Source organism: Saprolegnia parasitica, assembly GCF_000151545.1.
Source record: "Saprolegnia parasitica CBS 223.65 unplaced genomic scaffold supercont2.14, whole genome shotgun sequence".
NCBI classification, from domain to species: Eukaryota; Oomycota; class Saprolegniomycetes; order Saprolegniales; family Saprolegniaceae; genus Saprolegnia; species Saprolegnia parasitica.
This window is the reverse complement of record NW_012156408.1, coordinates 588425-610404: the sequence shown is the minus strand read 5'-3', so window position 1 is coordinate 610404 and position 21980 is coordinate 588425. Positions and strand designations below refer to the sequence as shown.

Sequence of the window (21980 nt, the reverse complement as noted above, 5' to 3'; positions counted from 1 at the left end):
GGAGACCCCACTTGCGGAGCACCGCGAGCAAGTAGCCGTGGTCGACGCGGTCAAAAGCTTTTTCAAAGTCGAGGAGCGCGATGGCTGCCTCTGGCTTGTGGCGGCGGGCGTACTCAAGCAGACCTTCTAGCCGCTCAATGTTGTGCATGATCGAGCGTCCTCTGATGAAGCCGTTCTGATCCGTGTGTACCAAGAGGTCAGCGCACGGCTGCAGCCGGTTGGCCAAGACGGCGGTGAGGATCTTGACGTCGCTGTTGATGAGGCTTATCGGACGGTAGTTGGCAGGGCAGTCGCGATCGCCCTTCTTGTGCAAGAGGATCGTCGTGCCTTGGACTTGGTTCGGCGTGAGCGTTGTCTGGTCAAAGAGCGCGTGGTTGAACACGAGCTCGAGCGCGCTGGCCCACTTGGCCGGCGCCAATTTGAGGATTTCGTACGGCAGCGCGTTCGGGCCAGGCGACTTGCGGCGCGCTGCTTGCTGGATGCATTCGTAGAGCTCCGAGGCCAGTACCGGCGCCCCGAGGCGCTGGGCCATGTCGGTCGGGAGGCGCGTCTTGATCGTGGAGTCCAGGAACTGGTCGACCTCTTGGGCGTCCGGTCCTTCTTCTGCGGCGTAGAGCGACGTGTAGAATCCATGCAGGACCTGCGAGATCTCCTGCGGCGTGGTGCGAGCCTGACCGGTGGCGTCGCGCATCTGGTGGATCGAGTCCGGTCCCAGCTTCTTGATCGACGGAGACCTCAAGTGGTACTTGGTGCAGCGGGCGGCTTCCCTGCCAGAATCAGTTGGGTTGATAAAACACCGCAATCGACGCATCGGTGTGTTCACGACCATCTCGCACGACGCTTTGATCTGAGCGCTGCCAGACCACGCCGCCTTGCTTCCGCCTCGCTTCGGCTCGACGGGGCCTTTTTCTGCAACAGCCCAGCATCAACCTCGCGATGCGGGAGAGGGACTTTAGACACATTGCACCGTGGCCCGGCCGCCCGATGACGATGCTGCCACGTCATTGGAGAAGAAGCGTGTCAGAAATCAAAGATCTCAAGGAACCCACCGCCAAGTCGAAGAGCTGGGAGCTTTGGACCTACTGACCGAGGCGATCGTCGACGCATGCTCCGGCGTCCCCACGCACGACGCTGTCTACAACTTTCGAGCACCGTGCCAACTACTACTGCTGTGGTGATGAATAATAACGCGAATAAACGTCAAACTATAGGAGGACGCCCACCCCACAGTTCATCCAACATGACCAAGCGCGCTAAGGCTGACACGGGACGATGGCTGCTGCCACCGGTGGTCCTTCATGTAGCTCACTACCTCGATGAAACCATCGACGTTCTGGCCTTTCTACATGCGATGCCAAGTGACGCTCGCGACGAGGCCCTCGATGCGTGCGTGACTCTCCTCACACGAGCCTACGACAACTTCCTCTGGTCGGACACGGAAGTGTGCACCTTGGCGAAGATGGACCAAGCAACAGTAATCCAGGCGCTGCCAGCGTTCCACAAGCTCATGGTCGTCGAAGAGGCTCAAGTCGTCGCCTTTTGCCGTCGTACACCGTGTCCGCCGATGGCCAACGTTCGTGCGGCCGTCGACAACGTGCAAGGTCTCCAATCCAAGTTTGGCACCTGGGTACCGAGCATCACTGAGCTATGCATACATGTCGAGCGCACGCCGCTGGACAGACGCGTCCTTGAGCGTGAGCTTTCATCGTGTGCGACTCTTCAGGAGCTCAACATCCAGTGGGACGAGGCTCCTCTTGATCAAGTGCAGCTCGACGACGTCATGGCGGCCGTCGCTGCTTCGTGTCCACACCTCGCCATTCTGTGCCTCAATTCCAAGACGATTGCGAATTTGCAGTGCTGCAAAAGCCTTTTTCGATGGTTGTCTCAGCCGACGGCACGCCGGTTCAAGCTCTACGAAATCGACTTTGCGCCGCGCGCCGCCAAGACCTTGGCCCACGCGCTGCTCGCGTCGACGACGCTCCATACGATCAAGCTTTTTCGCGCCTCTAGCGTCATCAACGCGTTTTTGGATCCGAGCTCCCAGCCGCTGCCCAACCAACTGCGCAACTTGGCGCTCGAATTCGGATCCTCCTCATTCGATGCACCGACATAAGCAGCCAAGCTATCACCCACGACCATCCGCAGCTTGGATCTTCACTTGAATGTGACGCGCGACATCTCGCCCGTCATGGCCACCTTGCCGCTGACATTGAGAAGGCTCCGCCTCGCGACCGTCACGTTGGCGACCTTCCCGACGCTGCCAAAGCTCCAGAAACTGGATCTGTGGTCAGTGGCCTTGACGAACGACGCTTTTGCAAGCATCATGGCACTGCTCACATCATCCGACTCGCTCGAACGGCTCAACCTCGCGGACGCGGACTTACCCAAAGATCAGCTGGAAACGATTCTGTACGCGCTGCCACGTGTGCTCAGTCGCCAGAACAAGCGTGCTACGTGGGGCTTCCGGTGTCGATCGCGACCGAGATGCTTGTGGTCGCCGTGCTTTTCCTCGTGCGAAACACGCAGCGTATTTGGCTGGACCTAAACGGCGACAACTCGCTGGACCTGGCAATGTGCCAGCGCCTTTTGGCAGCCTTTCGTGCGACGTCGCGGATGGAATTGGGCTTTTACGGCGAAGACAAGCCACTTGTCCACGACGCCGACGTCACACGCTACGCTGCGTTGCACGGCATCGAGTTTGCCAATTGGTGCGCCATGGCTGGCGCCAGCGTAGTCACCTCCATCATACATGTTGTTTTAAGTCTTTGAGCCTAGCGGTGTGTTTGGAGAGTATGGTATCGAAGAATGCGGTGGAGCAAGACTTCCCTTGCGAGACGCGCTGTGTCGCCCTGGTCATCGATGTTTGGGGTGCGCCACCGACGTCAAAGTATTACTACATCCATCGATCCAAGGAAGCGACATCGGACAGCTGCCACCTTCTCTCGTGCGAGAGGTGCTTCATTGCATTCACGACGCCGACGACGCCAGCGCCTTTCTGAAATCGCTGCCCGACGATGCCATCGTGGCGCTCGAACGCCCTTTGCGTCAGGCCATGAGACGCACCTCTGGCCGCTCGTCACTATCAAGTGTACCGATCGAATACTACCACTTGCAACGACGGCCCAAGCGCTGCCAGCTCTCTGTAGCCACGAGGCGCTGTGCGACACAGCAACGCCATTGCCGCCCACAACCCATATCTGTCTCGAGTCGAGACAGATATGGCGCTGCAGTCGAGAGTCTCGACTGCAGCGACGAGGATTTTGTCTCGCCGACCTTGGCGACAAAGCCGTTGATCGAACGATGTTGGCAAAGGCGATATCGCTGTGTGCGTCGCTCAAGTCACTGGCGCTCGAGTTTCGCCACTAGCATGTCGTGAGACCAGCTGTGGTTGAAAAACAGCCCCGCGTGGCAGATTAGCTTTGCGAAGTTGGCTGCGGCGAGGCACAACACAGCTTGACACAACATGCCAGGCAAATCATTGGCAGATCATGCACTGCTTGCTACTATTGCCTCGTTGTTGGCTTCACTAACGCCACCTCTATATCTGTCTCTGCCAACCTAGCAAGTGTGCTCGAGCCGGACATCACGCAACGTCAGCGAGGACCGACCTCACAACAAACGCAACGACGACTCGCTGTCTTCCAGTATGTTCCTATCTATTAAAATCTATGACTCCATCCAACAATTCAGATTCAAGTCGGGCTCGGGCGCCGGCCTTTCTGCAGTGCGTAGCGGTAGTGGCGGTTGGCCGGCGCATGGTACACCAACACCGACACGAGAAACTCGCCGAGCATGTCACACGCTGCTTTCTTTGCCGACGGGCCGTCGTGGCCGCGGCCTTTCGCGACAAGCGCTGCGTTGACGCGAATGAGGCAGAGACTGCGGCCGTTCACGCGCTTCTCTTCGAGTCGAAACTACAAGAAACTCAATTTGTACTCCACACAAGAATATGGCATTTCGTACGTGTTGGCGGGCGCTCTCCATCACGTGCTCGACAGCAAGCACGCGCGCGTGTTCGAGCCGCTTGGCTTCGCTCTCGCCGAATCGCTGGGCAAACGTATCGAGGAGCGAGCTCCAGCGGCCGTGGAGGCTCGTGGTCAGCGCCAGAAGGTGTCGCACCGCTTCTTCTTTCGGGAATCTGTTCTGCGGCAGGCACTCGGCGGTCGTAATGCGCAGGTAGTATGCACCGATCGCCACGTCCACGCGGTACTCTCCATGCACGGTCGTCGACGCAATCTTGGCCTACGAAAGGCTCCATATGAGCGAAGGGTGTCCATAGGACATGTTTCAGACCAGCACGTTCGGGGCCACTTGGTACTGCGACGCATTCTCGACCCGCATCACAAGCTCGGCGAGCTGCTTGTCGGTCGCTGCCTTGTTTTCGAGCACCGCCCGTAAAAAGAACAGCGTTGTCGGCAGCACCGCGAGGTCTTCAAGTACCATTTCCTCCAAACGCGACGGGTCCGGGGCGTTGATGGATGTGATGACGGCCGGCGCGTCGACACGCGGGCGTTTACTGGGGCGCGTGTCGTCGGTCGCCGAACGCCGAAATTCTTCGATCGACTTAGGGCGGCTAGTTGGGACGGGAGATGAGGCGGGCTTGGGCTTGGGCGGGACGTGGCGGGGTACGCTGCGAGACGACGGCACAAGATTGGGGGTGCGCGTGTTGGACGGCAACGGGACGGGCACGGGCTTGGTCGGTATGGGGAACAACGTGGCTCGCGCGATCGGCGAGGACGTGGCGTCCGAGACCTCGGCCGGGCTCTCGCAGACAGGCACCTCGATCGCGTGAGGGGTCGCGACCTCCTTGAAGCCATTCTTGGTCTTGATGAGCGCTTTCGTCGCCGTCGGCGTCTTGAGAATCGCGTTGTGCATGGCCTGTGATGCGTACGTCTGTCGCTCTTCGCGCAGCTGCGGCGGCGCGAGGTCGTCGGCCGACATGGTCAGGAACGCAGAGGCTGCGATTTGACCGGTCACGAGCTGTTGCCGCAATAGCGTATTGGCGGGCAGGGCCACCGCCGTCTTGAGCCGGCGCGCGTGGTCGAAAAGCGTTTTCTGAACACTGCCCGGCGCCGCCTGCGTGTTGCTCATCCATATCGACGTGTAGTGACGCACGAGCTGCTGCACGATGCGCTGGGCGGTGTCGACCGCGTCTGCGTGGGCGTGGTCTTGTCCAAGGCCATCGAGGAGCCAGGTCAAGAGTGCTTTGATGCGGTTCTCGCTGCTCTGGAGCCACTTGAGCTCGACGGGGCTGTACGCTGCGACCCACGACGTGTCGAGCGCTTCGGCGAGGCGGGTCAGCGCGACTCGCTTCATGAGCTTGGTCACCATGGGAAGGCTGCGGTGCACATGGTCGACGTGCATGGCCATCTTGGCGCTGATCCACTTGTCGAGGTCGAGGCGCAGTCGCGTCTCTTTGGATGCAAGGATGCCATCGCGCATCGTGCTGGCTTCGCGGACAATGATGGCCAGCAGGTCGGCCTGTCCCGACAGCGTCGTCTTCATCATAGTTGCTTCGTCGTCCGTGCACGCCCGGTACAGAGGCGCCGACTTCATCGTGAGCTCCTTGCCTTGAATCTCGAGCACCTTGGCCTGCGCGAGGATCGCCTTGAGCGCAGAGAGCGTTGCATCTTGCCGCGCGGCCTTGGGCAGACCGAGGCGACTCGCGTGCAGCACAAGAGGGCGCGGCGCGGCAGCCACGATGGCCTTGAAATCGTTCTGGTCCGCGCCTTCTATCGCCAAGTCGCGGTCGTTGACGCCGGTGACGTAGTCGCCAATGCGAAGCGGAAGATGCGCTGCGGGATTGATCTTGGTGACGCGGAGGACTGTGGGTTGGCGACAGGCCACCTCAAGGCCCAGCCGCGGGCTCTCAAAGCACACAGTGACGGGCTCGCCGGCGTGAAGAAGCTCGTGGAAGAGCCATCGGACTTGCTTCCGGTGCACGCGGATGTCGGCCTTGAGCTCGATCTTGGCCAAGCGGGACATGCTGCACCTCGTCCGCGTCTCGCTGCCCGACTCGAAGGCAAATACTCTCAAACTAAATATGTGGCCGTCCACCAGCGACCAGTGCAGTGTACGCGGCGAAAACCTCTCATGTTTTATATTGGTAGTTTAGATGAGGACCAGCTGGATGAGGACCTTGTCTTCGGAACACTGCATATTGGACACTACTGTACTGTACAATACTGGTCGGCGAGCTGTCCATCAAAGTCGGATCCACTGCTCAACGATATGTGTCGCCATTTCGCCAGCACGGTGGTCCGCACGAAGCGGTCGTGGTACACAGTGGATGGAAACAGTGTATTATGACACCGTTGAATACAGAAGCCTTTGGTAACCTCACTGCTTTACTGATCCCCAGACTCACCTAGACTCACCCCTGACACGTCTACTCACCGCAAACATACAACGCTCCGCATTCGCGCCCGACACTGAAAAAGTTCCTGTCAGCTGACCCTGCAAGACCTCTGAGTGGAAACACTGTCTGGTAGACGAATGCAAAATCGATCGTGTTGTGGCCTGAGACTCTGTTTTCGCTCGCAAACGGAGCTGCTACTGTGTACAACGTAGCACTGGAGGTGACGACTATATATTGTACTGACAGACAATATTTCGCTCGAGGATTTGCCCACAACGACTTCGTTGGATCTTTGCCGAAGAAGACGTGCGCATACACTCATATTGAAATCAACCAATCCCATGCGATACATATTGGTTGCCCAAGTGCGCCTTCCATCATATCAGCATACGAACCAATCAGCGCGCGCGATCTTTCGCAGCTGCCAGCACGACCCAGGACCACGACCAGCCGCCGCAAGCGTCCTGTACCGACGCAGGAACCTACGTCTGCATCCTCACGCTACTCGTACTGGACCAAGGCGCTTCCTCTGATCACATGCTCCGTATGCTCGGCGACGTCGCGCCTATGGGTACCTGGGAAGAGGCCCCGCGGATCCGGATAGAGTTGGACGTTGGGTCCGACATCCGGATATCGGGTTCGGCAACTATTCCACGCTCCCAGTCCGTTAGACGTCGCTTGAAGCATGAACCCCGACGGTCGGCTGCTGGCGAGCCCTGCGATGAGCCCCGACGGCCCGCTACCACGGCTTCACCAGCACCATGGTATGCACATGGCGCCCGAGTACCTCCGTCCACAGGCGCAGCCAGACCACCGGTCGTCGCCCCACACGAGCCCGTCGCCGAGCGAGCAGCAGCAGGTGTACCCGCTCCGGCGCGACGACCATGCCGACGCGTACCATGCCAAGCCCCAGTATGTCGATCCGACTTCGCCAACAGCCGTGTGGCGTGCGAGGAGGCGCGAGGAGCTCGCTGCCGGCTATGGCCGGTCGCCGGACGAGGCGGCGCGTGCGTACGCGCCCGAGCCACCACCCGTGTACGCACCCCGCCCCGATCCTAGTAGCAGCAGTATGTACTATGCAGATTGGCGCCAAGAGAGCTCGGGCCATGAGCGTGCGTCGAGTCGAAGACGCGTCGAGCACGCGCTTCGGAGCCACGCGCGCAACTACGACGAGCTTCTCCTCATCATTTCCGCGATCGACGAAGAGCTGCTGCACATGTCAAGCAACTCGAAGATGCAGTACTTTGACAGCGCGATGGATTTTCAGAGAACTCTCGAGAGCGGTTGCACGAGCTACCGGCTGTAGCCGCCTAAGATCTGGTTCTGCGTCGTCTTCCTCCTCCTTGTCCTCCTTGTCTCGCATCTCCTACTTGGAGCCGAACTCTTCCTCCCACTTTTGAAAGCGCACAAGCTGGTCTTGGCCCACCGACTTGGAGACGTTCTCGAGCGCCATGAGAATATCGTTCTACTCCATCGCATGATACGGCGCGTGATGCGACAGCGTACCATGGTGACCACGAGCCCGTTTTTCTCCATGGCCTTGATCTCGTCGTCGCCCGCGCCTTCGTTGCGCTTGGCTTGCAACTAGCTTCCTTGAATGAGTGCGATTTGGAAGATCGCTGCGAACGTACTTGGACGAGGTACTCGGGTGTATACAGGCGCTTGACGGGAAACATCTTGGCTACGTCATGCGTTGTTAAGGTCCATTCTCGTTTGTCATGAGTTGGCACCGGTCTCGCAGACGCCGCAGATGTCGTCGCCACTGTAGCCCTACATGCGTGACATCAACCAACGGAGCCGGAGAAGAAGATAGCATCGATGCAAGGTAAGTACTTCGGTCGTCGTCGCGAGCGTGTCGTAGTTGACGTCGTCGGCGACATCGACTTTTTCAAGTTGAGCTGGAAGAGAGCTTTGCGGCCATGGAGGTCGGGCAGCGGAATGTCTATATTGCATGTGGTACAAGGATCGAGCCCCGACGCGCGTACACACGCGCTTGGTGAGGCGCCGGCGCATGGCCTCGTCAATCTGCCACGGCAAATTGGTCGCCGCGAGCACCATGACGCGGTTGTTCTCAATGTCCGTCTTCTCGCCCGACCCGACGCCGTTGATCTGCACGAGGAGCTCCGTCTTGACGCTAGGCGATATATACAAATGGCAACGGAAATCGATCGAATCAAAAATCCAAGTACCGGCGACTGGACTCGTGCTCTTCGGCGCCGCCGCGCGCACCGGCGATCGCGTCGATTTCGTCCATGAAAATGATGGCCGGCGAATAATACCGCGCCATCTCAAAGAGGATGCGCACCATCTTCTCCGACTCGCCGCGGTATTTGGACGCGAGCGTCGACGCCGAGACGTTGAAGAAGGTGCTGTTGCAGACATTGGCGACCGCCTAGTCGCGTGCTTGGTGCGAGTGAGCGAGCTCTACAGTGACCTTGGACAGCAAGGTCTTGCCCGTGCCTGGCGGACCAAACATGAGGACACCGTTGCAGGGCTTGAGGCGACCATCCTGCAGTACAATTGAGCAAGGTATGCTTCTCGTATGGCAGATCAAGCACTTTGAAGAGGTGGGGTGCGATTTGCGGCAGCATGACAGCTTCTTGGAGAAGCTGCTTGGTGTGCTCGAGGCCCGCAATGTCATCGAACGTGATCTTTGGACCGTTGTCGACAATGTCCCGTTCAATGCCTTCAATGAGCTCGACGTCGACCCAGCCTTGTTCGCGCGCCATCTCCGAGTACTTGGCTTTCTCACCGGGCTTTCTACAGAAGAATATGGATGCATGGAGAGAGAGAAAATACGTTTTCGTACTTGGGCGTCGAGCTTGTTGGGGGCTTGGCATCCTTGCTCGCGGGTGGAACGCCTGGCTTTTTAGCGCCCGGCGCTGGTGCAGCACGCGGCTTGGACGCTACGTGCCATGGATTTGGATTGAGACCGTTGCTATCCGAATGGTAGGAAGACCCTTTTCTGGTGCAGGCCGATTGGCAAGACGCGCCGGCGGGTTGCCACGGACAACGGGCGCGGCTTGCTGCCCCATTTGCCCCGCGGCAGCATTGAACCGGTTGCTATACCATGTAGTTAGACGACGTGCGTCGAGCTTCATGTATCGGACTTGCGCTTGGCGTTGTTGTCGGCCCAGTTGGGAACGCCAGCCGGGGCACCCCGTCGACGGTCCGGGGACGGCGGCGCCCATACATCAGGGTCCTATAAAGGCTGGTTCACTAAATCGTTGCATAATGGCGTACATCGTTGGACGGCGGCTTGTGGTCAGCGACTTGCCAGCGATCGCCCGACGACGGTCGGTCGGGAGGGGTGCTGGCGCGTGGCTTCCGGTTACGGGCGCCGGGTGCGAGCTTGAGGCCGTGCAGCGCATCCACATAGTCCAAGACACCTGCGAGCTCGGCCTCGAGCTCGCTCTCGACCTAAGACGACGCAATCGTACTGCGACGTCGGCGAGCTCGCGTACCTGCAGCCAGTCTTGACGCTCCTTCATCTGCGAGAGCCGCTTGATCGCGGGCTTGAGCTGGCCGAGGACCCCGCGGTAGAGACCGATACCCTTCTCGTAGCTCGAGAGCATGCATTGCTCGCGGGCCGTCGAGAGCTTCTCGCCCATCGCGCGGATCTCATGGGCGTGCAGCATCGTCGCCGATCGGAAATGGATCCAATTACGCATCCGGATGCTACGGATACGACGGTCCGGATATCGCCGTTTAGTCGATAAGAACGACTAAGCAACGACTAACTATACTTGAATCATTTGTCGCCCTCGTGGTAAACAACACAGCATTTCATGTGAGTGAAACATTAGCCAAGAGCAGCCAAGAAGGTATATAGATCTCCCAATCGAGGTCAAGCTGCTACGCAAGCTGTCACACCCCAGCGGATAATCGCGCGCAGCGACTCGGTTGCGAGTCTGCGACAAGCTGCCAAGCCGCATTAGATACTTCGCTGTCCATGCTACGCCATGCACAAGGCGCGGCAGGGCGTACTACAACTGACATTACTTGGTATCTTGTCGTGCTTTCCACGAGTAGAGTCCTTTTACGTAGACCATTACTAGAGCAGTTGATTGTGCAGCGCAACCCAGGCATCTTTGGTGTAAAACCTGGCGCTGCCCAGCTTTGTGAGCGCATTCAACGTCAAGTGGCAGTACAGCACCATCGCTACATGGCGTAGAAAGCATCCAATATCGATCCCAAAGGTAGTTCGACGCACCGAGCTTTTGCAGCGCCGAGAGGAGGTAGTAGTCTGGGCGGTCCCACAACTGAATGGGGGGGCCGCCACTCGACAGAATCGACTACAAGGAAGCGTAGTACACCACACTATAGCAATACAGGGACAACGACGTACGATGCGGGAGATGCCAAGCGCTGTTGTCAAGGCAAAGTAGACCCCGTGCATGTACAGCACCGATCGAAATTCCATGCCGAGGAGACCGAGGAGGCCATTGCGGAACGGAAATGTCATGCCAAGCAAAACGAACAAGTTGATGGCTGCGATGATTTGCACAAACGCCTGGGCTCTACACACTGTCGCGTCAATGGCAGACATAACGTCTGGCCGACGTACAAGACGACGCTCACTGTCGTGTTGATGCTCTTGGACGTTGCGAGGTCGACGAACTCGGCCGACGCATTGAGCGCCATGTCGGTCGCAAGGAAGAGGCCCATGAGAAGGTACTTGGCCAGGAACGAGGTCAGCAGACGCCGGTAGCCGCGGCCATCACGCTCCAAGCTCCAGATTGTCGTCATGATGAGCAGTTGTAGCGGACGGTTACGATGTTATCCGGATGTTTTGTCTGGTGGCATCACCGACTATGAGTTAGTCGCACTGGCCTTCAGTCACATTGGCAATGGAGCACTTGTAGCACACCACGCTGTAATCGACACACCGTACAAGGCTGTACGCAGGGATGCGTGAGGTTAGGTTGCGCATGCAGCTGGACTGCTGCGCCAGTCTTAGCGATCGCGTCAAGCGCCGTTGTGCGCTCTAGCACACTATTTTCTATGTCTACACTATTTAACGAAACATTGGAATTGAGCGGGAAGCACGCGCCAATCAAACGCCACCAACGAGGAAATGCACGTTTTTGGCCAATGAACGCGAGGTGCTCGGAGTTGCGTTTGAATATTCAAAGTCGCTTCGTCCAGCAGCACCGATGGGGATCTCGAACCTCCTGCCGCAGCTCAAGTCGATCACGTCGCCGACGACGCTTCGGCAGTACCGCGGGAAGACGGTGGCGGTCGATGGCTACTGCTGGTATGAGCGTGAGCGCCATGGCCACGGCCTCCTCACGCAGCGTCGACCTCCATAGGCTGCACCGTGGCGTCTACAGCTGCAGCCAAGAGCTCTGCCTCGGCCAAGAATCCGACAAGTACTACGCTCTACCGTCCGTCTCGCACCCTTGTCGCTCATGCGGAAGTGCTAGGTATATCAAGTACTTTATGGAGCGTGTCGAACATCTACTGACCTGTGGTGTGATCCCATACATTGTCTTTGATGGCGGGTACCTGCCGATGAAGAAGCTCAAGGAAGACGAGCGTCGAAGGTACATCCAATTACGTGCAAAGCGACAAGAGCTTGATGCTTCACGTAGCTCGCGCAACAAGAACCGCCAGAGTGGCCTCGAGTACCTCCACCAGAAGAAGTACGATCTGGCCCGGCAGTGCTTTGTCAAGGCCGTCGACGTGTCACCGTTCATGGCCCATCGCGTCATCGAGGTACACATATGCGCTCCATGGCGATGTCGCCGACCATGGTTTCGCGTCTAGTGTCTCAAGAAGCGCAATGTACAGTACGTCGTCGCGCCGTACGAAGCCGATGCGCAAATGGCTTACCTTGCGCGCAATGGTCTCGTCGACGCCGTCATTTCCGAAGACTCGGACTGTCTTCCATTTGGCTGCTCGACGGTACGCACGCTCTCTCCTCTCTGGCACTGAAGCTCTGCATTAGGTACTCTTCAAGATGGACCAGGCTGGACACGTGGACGAGATCCAGCTGTCCAACCTAGCCAAGAACAAGGGTCTGTCGTTCGTCGGCTTTGACGACGATATGGTGCATCTCCATGACCTCACTCCTCCTCGTCTCATGGCACTCGTGTAGTTTCTCGATATGTGCATCATGTCCGGCTGCGACTATGTCGCCTCGATCCCAGGCCTCGGCGTCAAAAAGTCCCACGGCCTCCTCCAGCGCTACGGCTCCTGGCGCAAGGTACCGACTTCCTTGCATCACAAACCATCTTCTCATATTACATCGTCTAGGTCGTCCGGGCGCTTCGCATCGAGAGCAAACTCAAGATCTCGCCCACCTATGAAGCCGACGTCGAGGAAGCCCGCTTGACCTTCCGTCACCAGCGTGTGTTTGATCCGCGCACCAAGGTTGCAGCACCACCATCACATCCATACCAACGTATCCGATGTAGACGCTCGTGACGCTGACACCGCTGCTATCGACGACGTTGACCAACACGGACTTTCTCGGGCCCGTCATTCCCGACGACATCGCGGCGCAGATCGCAGATGGGAGCATGGACCCAATCTCGCAGACGCTGTTCCCGGCGTCGATGGCAGCGCGGTTCACGGCCGTCCCCCGTGCGCTGGCCCCGCCAAAGCCAGTGACACCGGTCCAGAAAAAGGTGCCTGCGATGTTTGTGACGCCAGAGGCCGACAAGGAGAATGCATTCACGCGCATGCTCTCGGCGGCAGGCACGTCGTCGCTCGTGCAGCGGTCGACCATGAAGCGCAAGCTCCCGCTCAGCTTTGCCGATGCGAACGCTTCCAAGTGGATGTACAAAAAACCCACACACGTGCGTCTACATGTCCTCTTGGTGCTTGTGTACATTGGGTTGCATTTTGCCTACTTGTCGTCGATCATCATCTAGTCAATGAACGAGTCTCATGTGGTTGGTTGTGTTGTCGTGTAGCCAACCAAGACGACAGCTCACGTCACCAAGGGTAGCAGTCGCTTCTTTGCCCCGAAACCAAGCCTCAACGCGACTCCGACCCCAGCGCCGACCGAAGAGCCGATCCAAGAGCCGACCCAAAAGTCGACCCAAGAAGCGATGACGCCAGCGAGTACCGACGTCGTCGAGTCGACGCCGCCCGCGACGATCCCACAACCGACTGTACAGAGTCCGATCAAGAAACGCGCGCCGCCACGAACCCTCTTTGACCACTTTCGCTTCCACGCTTCGGCGAAGTAGATCTAGAGCAGATGAATACAGTGTATGTATGTGAATAGACAAAATAGTAGATACTCACACCACAAGGCCAACTGGCGGGTACGGAGCCGTCAGCGACAACGGGTCCAACCTTCCTTCCGCCTCGGTGCCACCGACGCCCCAAGCCGTGAACACGTGCAGTGCCAAGGGTCAACGAGTCTGACGTCCTTGCACCCACGCGCGTCACCGTGCGCTTCTTACGTCAATGACGCCAAATGTCCTTAACGCGTCCTTCTTTCCGTCGTCGCCACCGCTGCCTGGGCAACTGCGCAGCCTTGCGACGGATATCGAAGACGACTGGGACGATGCGCCGTCGCTCATGCGCAAGCTGTCGTCTTCCTCTCTCGAAGCCTCGGACCTTTTGTTCTCCAGAGACAGAGGCGCCGATCATGGTCGCCAACTTTGCGGACGCTTACACTTGACGCAGCTCACGTGCGAGCTTTCGGCAGCTGCCAGTGCTCGGGCAACTTCGCCATCAGTTTGTGACTTTGACACACCGCGGTGTCGATGATATCGCAGCGACGCTTGCGGCGTCGACAACGCTCTACCATCTCAACCTTGGATTATCGCGTCTGCCACAGGACCAACTCCAAATGATCCTCTACGCGCTGCCGCACTGGCTGAGTCGCCAGCAGAGCGTGTGCTACGTCAGCCTCGAGGTGACGGACGAAAGCCACATCCAGATCATTGCCGCGATGCTCAAGACATGCAACGCACATGGCGTGCGAATTGAGCTGTGCGGCGACTCGCTCGGGCTCGGAGCGTGTCAAGGCCTCGTGACAAGTCTTGCTGCCACGTCGCAGATATCGCGTTGGGCGTGCGTGGCAAGTTCCGCGACGAAGTCGAAGAGCTCAAGGAACACGCGCGGCTGCACAACATCGCGTACATCGGCGACTGGTTTCTCTCGCCCGCCACAACACCATGGCTGCCGCTTGCTTAGTCTGTTTCCCTTCGCAGGAGCGATGCTTCCATCAAACACATGTATCGCGAATGTGAACTCATTGTCTCCGCAGACCTCGCTGGTCAAGTTCACGTTCTCAAGAATCGGTCGGTACCCGCGGGACTTTCTTCTTCTCAATAGATAGGTGGTGGTTCCGAGACGCGCGATGGTCAATGGCTCCAACCACCAAGAGACTCGCCAAGGTATGGGAGAAGCATTTTCTTATCGTTTTTTGTAAGCACAGACACAATCGACTACTAATATGATGAGACCTTTACACATCTCGGGACATGACGGTGCCCGGGTTGTACGTGAAGCCGTCAAAGTGGGCCTGCGCACGGTGCGTCGCGCCGAGCTGCTGCGTCACCGGCGAGTCTTTCGGCGGCTCGCGGAGGAAGACGCCGGCGACGTTGGTCGTGTCGTGCTCGCCCGTCACCGTGGGCTTGAACGGCGCCTCCATTTCCTTGCGCATGAGCTTGTCCCAGTCGATGCTTGCGAAGAACGGGTGGTCCATGATTTCCTGGGCGCCCGACGGGCCCGACCCGAGTCGCTTCGCCGGGTCCTTGCGCAGCAACTAGTTCATCTCATGAGTCATCCGTCACTCCATGCACAACAAGCGTACGCCCGTGAGGAGGCTCTTGGCGTCCTCGGAAAACACCGGCGTAAACACGACGTCGCGGTGCAGAATGTTGTGGAACATCTTCTTGCGGTTCCGGTCAAAGAACGGCGTCTAGCGTCATCCAATCAGATCGCATCGATGCGAATCGTCACGCTGACATCGTACCTGTCCCGTCATCATCTCAAAGAGCAGCGTGCCAAACCCCCACCAATCGACGGGCTTGCCGTACGAGAGACCCTTGAGGAGCTCGGGCGCAATGTACTCGGCCGTGCCGCAAAACGTCTTGGCACCGTCCGGAACGTCGACGTTCTCCTTGGACAAGCCAAAGTCCGTGAGCGCCACGTAGCCCTTGTCGTCCATCAAGATGTTTTCGAGCTTGAGGTCGCGGTACGCAATGTTGAGGTCGTGGAGGTGCGACATGGCCATGAGCAGCTGCGCCGCGTAGAACCGCGCACGCTTCTCGGAAAACTTGCGCGACTTGCGCAAGTGGAAGAAGAGCGTCCCGCCCGTGTAATAGTCCATGACGAGGTACAACTTGTCCTCGGTTTGGAACGCATATCGCAGCCGCACGACGAACGGGTGGTCAATGTCGCGCAGGATGCGGCGCTCGGCCTTTGTGTGCTCGACTTGGTTCTTCGCAAAGACGTTGGCCTTCTTGAGCACCTTCATCGCGTACGTCGCGTTGCCGCTGTTGTCCTCGCCGTTCTCGGCCTTGCGGCGCACGAGCATGACCTTGCCGAACGCGCCCTTGCCAATGACCTTCATCAAGTCAAAATCGTCGACGCTGAGCTTGCCCTTGGGCGCCTTCTCGGTCGAGCCGGACCGCGACCGCTCCTGGCGCGACTCGAGCATCGAACCGTTGAGGTTGTCAGCGTTCGAGCTCGACGGCCCGCGGCGCGTGCTGCTGGTGCTCTCGCCAACCGTCGACCCGCTCGACATTTGCCGCGTGAGCGTCGCGGTTGCGTCGGGCGGGAACGGCTTGTTGCCGTCGCTCGCGCAGTCGGTACAGACGCGCTGCGCAGTCGCCCAGCCCGGCAAGAAGAGGCGGTCGCGCGAGCACGCGTTGCACACCGCGCGGTGGCACATGCGGCAGTGGTGGCGCCGGTCAAACATGGTAAAGTGGAAGAGGCAGAGGTTGCAGTGCTTTTCGCTGCCGGGGTTGATAAACTTGCCGTCCGACGCCGTGCGCTTGAGCTTCGGCGCGCTCGGGTCCGGCCGGAACGTGTTGGTCGCCGTGTTGAGAAAGCTATCGTCGCTGGTGCCGGTCGGGAGCGGGATGTCGGCCGGGCGGTTCTTCTCGGCCTCGACGTACGTCAGCGCGTCGCTACAAGCCACAACATATGAGCGTTTACAAGGAGCAAGGAGAGAAAGGCCGTCGTACCGGACAGCGAGGAAGCGGAAGAGCGCATCGGCCACGTTCTTGATGCAAAAGGCCGCCACGTAGTAGTGGTTGGCGACCGCTCGCGGCGGCTTGCCGGCCGAGAGACACGTGCAGCCCGTGCGGTGGGGCGCGTCGCCTTCGAGCGGCTGCTGGAAGCCGACGTCGTGGTTGACCTCCCAGTACATGGCGCGGTGCGCGAGGAGCGACTTGACCGTCTGCGCATCGCCGTCCTCAATGCGGTGCGACGACTCGATGAGCGCGATGGCACCGTTCCGGCGCAGGAGTGCTTCGCCGCGCGACTGCAACAAGTACTTGATAAGCACGCCGCCGTACGAGTACCCGATGAAGAAGACGCGCTTGGCCTCGGACGGCGCGACGAACGCATCCCAGACCGAGTCCATGTGTTCTTCGGGCGACGACGAGCCGGGGATCGGCACCTTCTTGTTGGTGTCGCGGAGCATGACGGCGTTCTTGTTCGGGTTGGGCACGACAATACCGTAGCCTTCGTCGAGCGCCTTGCGAAAGTACGAGAGCATCGAGCCCGCTTTGACGCCCGAGTTCAGAATCAAGCCGCGGCTCCAGAGGCCGGGCGAGAGGCCGCGCGAGACCGCGACAAACACAATGAGCTTCTTGGCCGTGAGGTAGTTGGACGAAACAAATACGTTGCACTTGAGGTGCGCGGGCCCGTTCGACGGGAGGTAGACTTCCTGGAAGCCCATCGTGCTCTTCATCGTCTCGTGCACGTAGCCCACGACCGCGTTCAGAATCTCGTCTTGGTGGATCGTGATGTCATTCTCATCAAGCTGCTTGCCGGTGGCCTTGAAGCGCAGCATGCCATCGTTGTCCATCGAGTAGAGCGGGTGCGAGAACGGCGGCGACTCGGGCTCAGGCTGCATCGGCGTCGCGTTCGAGCGCGAGGCCTGCGTGCGCAGCACGGCCGGGCCCGACATGGGCGCGGGTGGCATGCTCGAGAACTGCGTCGGCCCACCGCTGTTGCCGTTGAGCGTGTTGCTCTTCTTCCGGCGGAACCAGCCTTGGATCTTCTGCATGCTACGAGGCGTTTTGGGCTTTACGTCGGTCTCTTCCCAGTCGCCAACAAGCCAGTCAGCGAATATTATTTTTTTATTGCGCTTTTTATAGGTGGCAGAGGCGCGTATCCGGACACCGGTTCTTTTTCGTGTAACACTCCGTAACATATTGCAACGAATTATAATACGGCGAGTGACACACGCACGGAAGTAGTGTTACCATGAGACCACCGTTACCATGACCACAAGCCATACCGGTATGATGGCTCCGCGGTATGGAAATCATCGTATTGTGGGCGAGGCGTAGGGATGCGCTCGCTCTATATTCGATCCTCCGACGACCGTGGATCCGCAGTGACAGGATGTCAACTTGCGTGCGGAAGGAAAGAAATAGTATGCGTGTATCGAATCCGCTTTACAAGAAGACGCCACTGTGACGCACACGGCCCGACGCTACAAGTGCGACAAGCATGGCTGCCAAGTCCTATCTGGCCATAATCGACGCGACGAGTGTCGACGCTCCGTTGCTCGCACTGCGTGCGTTCGCGGGTGTACCCACACACTATCTGTTGTATAACACTATTCATTGCCCATTATAATAGCGCGAGTGTATATCGACCTTTGTATTTTATGTGGCCGCGAAATGCATTACTCACGAGTGGTTCGTTGGGCCAATCCGGATACTGGCGCCGACGAGATTGCATCTCCAGTGTACCAACCCGACGGCCGACGCGTGTTGCATTACGTGGAGGGCCGGCGACACCAAGTGGCAGCTGATCCTCCCTTCCATCGACCTATACAATGCTTCGTCCAAGCTCGTCTTGGCGTTGCTGGAAGAACGACAACATGAATGGTCCTCGATACTTGCTCATCCCTTGGCGCATTCCTCGCTCTGGATTTGGTTGCGTGGAGTGTGATTGGAAATGGTCAGATTCGCCGTCGCCGCTCATACCTGGCGCTGTACATTCATTGACATGTCAAGTTGGTCACCTGGACGCACGCTGCCCACAAGACTCGTGTGGGCAGCGAGCAAACATGCTGGCATGTTTGCTTGAATCAAACACGCATTTGGATGGCTTTAAAGTCATCCAAAGCGACTCTTTGGCAACGTTTAAGATCTAAGTTCGTCTTTACGACTTTACGTCGTCTTTGCGACTAATATCGACCCGACGGGGTGACGGGCTGCGATCAGACCCAGATACGAGACGCGCGCGACGAGACGACGCACGCAATCGCCCGAGCCGAGAAGGTTGCCCGAATTTTACCCTCGCATATCGTTTGCCTTGAATTATGGATGGTCTAAAATTGGCATGAAACCGTTTTTTTCGTCTTTTTTGAAACGCTGAAACCAAGAAAACCACTTTTGGAGCATGGCCGACGACGCCGACGTCGACGACGCGCCAACGTACTCGTGGAAGCGGTCCGATGGCACGGTCCGGGCCGAAGCCACCGACGAGAATGACGACAATGACAACAACCAGGGTGGCACGGACGACGTCCCGATCGTGTCGATGGTCGACGACCTCCCGCTCTTCGCCGACGACGCCAACAAGGCGCTGCACGCGCAGATCCGCGCCAAAGAGAAGCGGTTCCACGTCGTCAAGCAAGAGATCCTCGAGACGAGCTCCCGCCATGGCATCATGGACGAGCACCTCAAGAACGTCAAGCAGGAGCTCATCAACACGCAGTCGCTCCACAACTCGAAGCTCAAAGAAATCTCGACGGAAGAGCATCTTCGCCAAGTGAGCGACCGCGAGGCCGGGCGCGTCAAACAAGAGCTCAAGAAGCTCGACGTGGCCTACAACGACGTCGAGAACAAGCTCAATGCGATCCAGAATTTCCTCTTCAAGGGCAACGAAGACATGGACAACTTTAAGATGCAAATGAATTGGAACCAAGACGAGCTCGAGCAGTGGGCGACCGCGGCCAAGCAAAAGGAAGACGACAACATGGCGCTCGAGAAATACACGCGCGCCGACGACGCGCGGATCAAGGAGCTCAACCTGGAAATTGAAAAGCTCACGAAAGCCCTTCAAGTCCAGAAGCAGCTCGTCGAGCATGAGGTAGCACTAGACCACCCACCACATTGGCCCTACCTCATGTAGGCGACCGAGACGCAAGCCAAGCAGATTGAGCTTGACAAGACCGCCGACGAGTTCCGCGCGATGCATGACGAGCGCCAGCAGCTCGTCAAGCAGTGGCAAGACACGCTCGAGGCCATGAAGCGCCGCGACGCCGAGATCGCGGCGGCGAGCGAGCAGTTCGCTGCCAAGCGCATGAGCGTCGAAGAAAAGAAGGACGCGCTGAGCGAGCACAAGCACCGGTTGAAGCTGCAGGAGCAGGACAACAACGATCTCCAAGTCAAGATCCAGGCCAAAGAACGACTCCAGTCGAAACTGCGCCTCGAGCTGCAAGCCGCGAACGTCCGGTTCCAAGAATTCCGCGACCAAGTCGAGATCCTCAAGAACCAGCTCACGAGCACGGTGACGCACCTCAACCAGCAGCGCGCGTACAACAGCAACAAGCGGTCGCACCTCGACAAGCTCGTCGACGACGTCGAGGCGACGCGGACGCGGTACAAGACAACCAAGAAGATCCTCGATGCGACCATGAACTCGACGGTCGACGCCGAGACGATGGCCAAGAACGCTGAAGCCGACTTGAACGCGATGGAGGCCGAGTCGCTGCGCTTCGACAAGGAGATTACGCTGCTGAAGGACCACATGTTCCGCCGCAGCCAGACGCTCTTTACGCTGCGGCAAGCCGAAGCGACGCTCATCGCGGAAATCTCGGGCGCGGTCGCCGCGAGCCGCAACCTCTCGACGAAGCTCAAGCTCCTCGAGCAGTCGGCGCTGCGGCAGCAGGAGCTCGTGTACAACGGCGAGTTCCAGATCCAGCAAATGGAGCGCAAGGTGTCGCGCGCGTCCGGCGAGCGCACGGCCGACGAGACAAAGGCCATGAAGGCCGAGATCGAGGTGCTTCAAGCCGAGTACGACGCGACGCACGCGCAGTACTCGATGCTTCAAACGCAATGCAAGAAGCTCAGCGACGAGCGCAACGCGACCGAGCGGACGAAGCGCGCGCTCTTGGCGACGCGGGACGAAACGACGGCCAAGATTGCCGAGCACGAGCTCGCGAACGCGAGTGCGGAGAACTCGCTCAAGGCCATTTACCGCGAGAAGGAAGACCTGCTTGTGCAGCACGATTTGCAAAAATTAGAGGTCAAGCGGCTCCGCGACTTTCTCAATTCGCGCGCCGACCAAGTGCTCACGCTTGAGAACCGCGAGTTTCAACTCAAAAAGAGCATGGAAGAGCGCAAGAAGGAGATTGGCGTCCACCGCGAAGTGCAGCGGGCGACGGTCAAAGCTGCCGAGGAAGAGCGCCATCGCGTCTCGGTCGAACACTCTGAGCGCGAGCTCCGCATCAAGAAACTCCAGGCGAAATTCGAGACGGTACCACCCACGATTGTGGCCCACTTGCGTTCGATATGACTCGAATATGGCTGTAGCTGTGCAAGACCAGTCCGTTTGGCAACATTGACGAAGACGGGCAAGAGCGCAGCCAAGCCTACTTTGTCATCAAGGCCGCGCAGCGCCGGGAAGAGCTCCAGCGCGAGGGCGACGACCTCGACGACAAAATCCGCGTCGCCGAGAAGGAAGTGCGCGCACTCACCAAGACCCTCGCGCACCTCGAAGGCCGGAACACCGAGTACCGCAAGAGCTTCCATCGCGCAGATATGGTTGGCGAAGACGCGATCAAGATGAACCAGCTCGAAGATCAAGTCAAGGTCGCGGAAGACACGCTCTTCAAGCGCAAGAAGGAGCTCCAGCGGCTCGAGATGGACATGGAAGCCGAGCAGCACCGGATCGCCGAACTCGAGATGCAGGCGCGCCACTTCAAGGACCACAACGAAAACCTCCACGCGGCCCAAGCCCAAGTGCTCAAAGAGCTCGAGACCGAGCGGGACAGAGGCGTCAAGATCACCAAGCGCCTCGATCGGCTTGTGAGGGACCACCGGGCGAACCGCATCGTGTCCGAGCATGAAAAAACCATTGAAGAGGTCGTGCTCGAGACGTACAACGCCAAGGAAGTCAACCACAGCCTCCTCTACACCCTCGGGCAGCTCGCGCACGAGTTTCCAGAGCTCAGCGACCCGCTCCACGAAAGCGTGAAAGGGCAAAATCTCCACATTCCGGCCTTGCCGCCCGGCGCTGCGCTTGCGCGTGGACACAAGAAGGGCTCGAGCAGCGCGTCCGACTCGCGCCCGCCGTCAGCGCGCAGCGATCGCAGCGACCTCAGTTCCGTCAAGAGCTCTGTGAGCAGCACCAGTAGCCGCAGTACGAACCGGCGCGCCGTGCCCATGGGGAAGGTGCAACTGGGCTTGTAGGACCGACACATGGCGAGGTCATTGTATCCAAATGCAACGCAACGCGTCTC

At 58.7% G+C, this 21980-nt stretch overlaps 10 protein-coding genes across 10 annotated transcripts; 6 read left to right on the top strand and 4 right to left on the bottom strand.

Moving 5' to 3' along the window:
* Positions 1-1240: 1240 nt before the first annotated feature.
* Positions 1241-2113, top strand: SPRG_05110 (hypothetical protein; the record flags this gene model as incomplete). The annotated part of the gene is made up of 1 exon (XM_012343619.1): positions 1241-2113. The coding sequence occupies one exon, from the start codon at positions 1241-1243 to the stop codon at positions 2111-2113; it is 873 nt and encodes a 290-aa protein (XP_012199009.1).
* A 75-nt stretch (positions 2114-2188) lies between these two features.
* On the top strand, positions 2189-3366 carry SPRG_05109 (hypothetical protein; the record flags this gene model as incomplete). The annotated part of the gene is made up of 3 exons (XM_012343618.1): positions 2189-2425; positions 2485-2730; positions 3313-3366. The coding sequence occupies 3 exons, from the start codon at positions 2189-2191 to the stop codon at positions 3364-3366; spliced, it is 537 nt and encodes a 178-aa protein (XP_012199008.1).
* Positions 3367-3692: 326 nt separating this feature from the next.
* Positions 3693-6028, bottom strand: SPRG_05108 (hypothetical protein; the record flags this gene model as incomplete). Its single annotated transcript, XM_012343617.1, has 3 exons — positions 4294-6028; positions 3964-4242; positions 3693-3914 (listed from the first exon to the last, which is right to left on the bottom strand). Exons 1-3 carry the CDS (start codon positions 5983-5985, stop codon positions 3693-3695), a joined length of 2193 nt encoding a protein of 730 aa, XP_012199007.1. The 5' UTR covers positions 5986-6028.
* A 1002-nt stretch (positions 6029-7030) lies between these two features.
* Positions 7031-7702, top strand: SPRG_05107 (hypothetical protein). Its single transcript, XM_012343616.1, has one exon. The coding sequence runs from the start codon at positions 7044-7046 to the stop codon at positions 7662-7664; it is 621 nt and encodes a 206-aa protein (XP_012199006.1). The 5' UTR covers positions 7031-7043; the 3' UTR covers positions 7665-7702.
* A 22-nt stretch (positions 7703-7724) lies between these two features.
* SPRG_05106 (hypothetical protein) lies at positions 7725-10002 on the bottom strand (the record flags this gene model as incomplete). Its single annotated transcript, XM_012343615.1, has 13 exons — positions 9823-10002; positions 9602-9778; positions 9469-9560; positions 9318-9421; positions 9168-9264; positions 8917-9118; positions 8793-8867; positions 8548-8750; positions 8192-8492; positions 8089-8128; positions 7990-8039; positions 7865-7942; positions 7725-7823 (listed from the first exon to the last, which is right to left on the bottom strand). Exons 1-13 carry the CDS (start codon positions 9994-9996, stop codon positions 7725-7727), a joined length of 1692 nt encoding a protein of 563 aa, XP_012199005.1. The 5' UTR covers positions 9997-10002.
* Positions 10003-10339: 337 nt separating this feature from the next.
* SPRG_05105 (hypothetical protein) lies at positions 10340-11113 on the bottom strand. Its single transcript, XM_012343614.1, has 4 exons — positions 10926-11113; positions 10707-10878; positions 10572-10653; positions 10340-10519 (listed from the first exon to the last, which is right to left on the bottom strand). Exons 1-4 carry the CDS (start codon positions 11105-11107, stop codon positions 10413-10415), a joined length of 543 nt encoding a protein of 180 aa, XP_012199004.1. The 5' UTR covers positions 11108-11113; the 3' UTR covers positions 10340-10412.
* Positions 11114-11497: 384 nt separating this feature from the next.
* Positions 11498-13607, top strand: SPRG_05104 (hypothetical protein). The gene is made up of 10 exons (XM_012343613.1): positions 11498-11615; positions 11671-11730; positions 11785-11904; positions 11953-12076; positions 12128-12265; positions 12309-12410; positions 12459-12566; positions 12617-12733; positions 12778-13161; positions 13279-13607. The coding sequence occupies exons 1-10, from the start codon at positions 11515-11517 to the stop codon at positions 13555-13557; spliced, it is 1533 nt and encodes a 510-aa protein (XP_012199003.1). The 5' UTR covers positions 11498-11514; the 3' UTR covers positions 13558-13607.
* Positions 13608-13780: 173 nt separating this feature from the next.
* Positions 13781-14515, top strand: SPRG_05103 (hypothetical protein; the record flags this gene model as incomplete). Its single annotated transcript, XM_012343612.1, has 3 exons — positions 13781-13938; positions 14003-14351; positions 14405-14515. The coding sequence occupies 3 exons, from the start codon at positions 13781-13783 to the stop codon at positions 14513-14515; spliced, it is 618 nt and encodes a 205-aa protein (XP_012199002.1).
* Positions 14516-14721: 206 nt separating this feature from the next.
* Positions 14722-17617, bottom strand: SPRG_05102 (AGC/AKT protein kinase). Its single transcript, XM_012343611.1, has 4 exons — positions 16516-17617; positions 15300-16458; positions 15138-15245; positions 14722-15089 (listed from the first exon to the last, which is right to left on the bottom strand). The coding sequence occupies exons 1-4, from the start codon at positions 17562-17564 to the stop codon at positions 14790-14792; spliced, it is 2616 nt and encodes an 871-aa protein (XP_012199001.1). The 5' UTR covers positions 17565-17617; the 3' UTR covers positions 14722-14789.
* Positions 17618-18893: 1276 nt separating this feature from the next.
* Positions 18894-21969, top strand: SPRG_05101 (hypothetical protein). Its single transcript, XM_012343610.1, has 3 exons — positions 18894-19606; positions 19649-20995; positions 21052-21969. The coding sequence occupies exons 1-3, from the start codon at positions 18914-18916 to the stop codon at positions 21928-21930; spliced, it is 2919 nt and encodes a 972-aa protein (XP_012199000.1). The 5' UTR covers positions 18894-18913; the 3' UTR covers positions 21931-21969.
* The last annotated feature ends 11 nt before the right edge of the window (positions 21970-21980 follow it).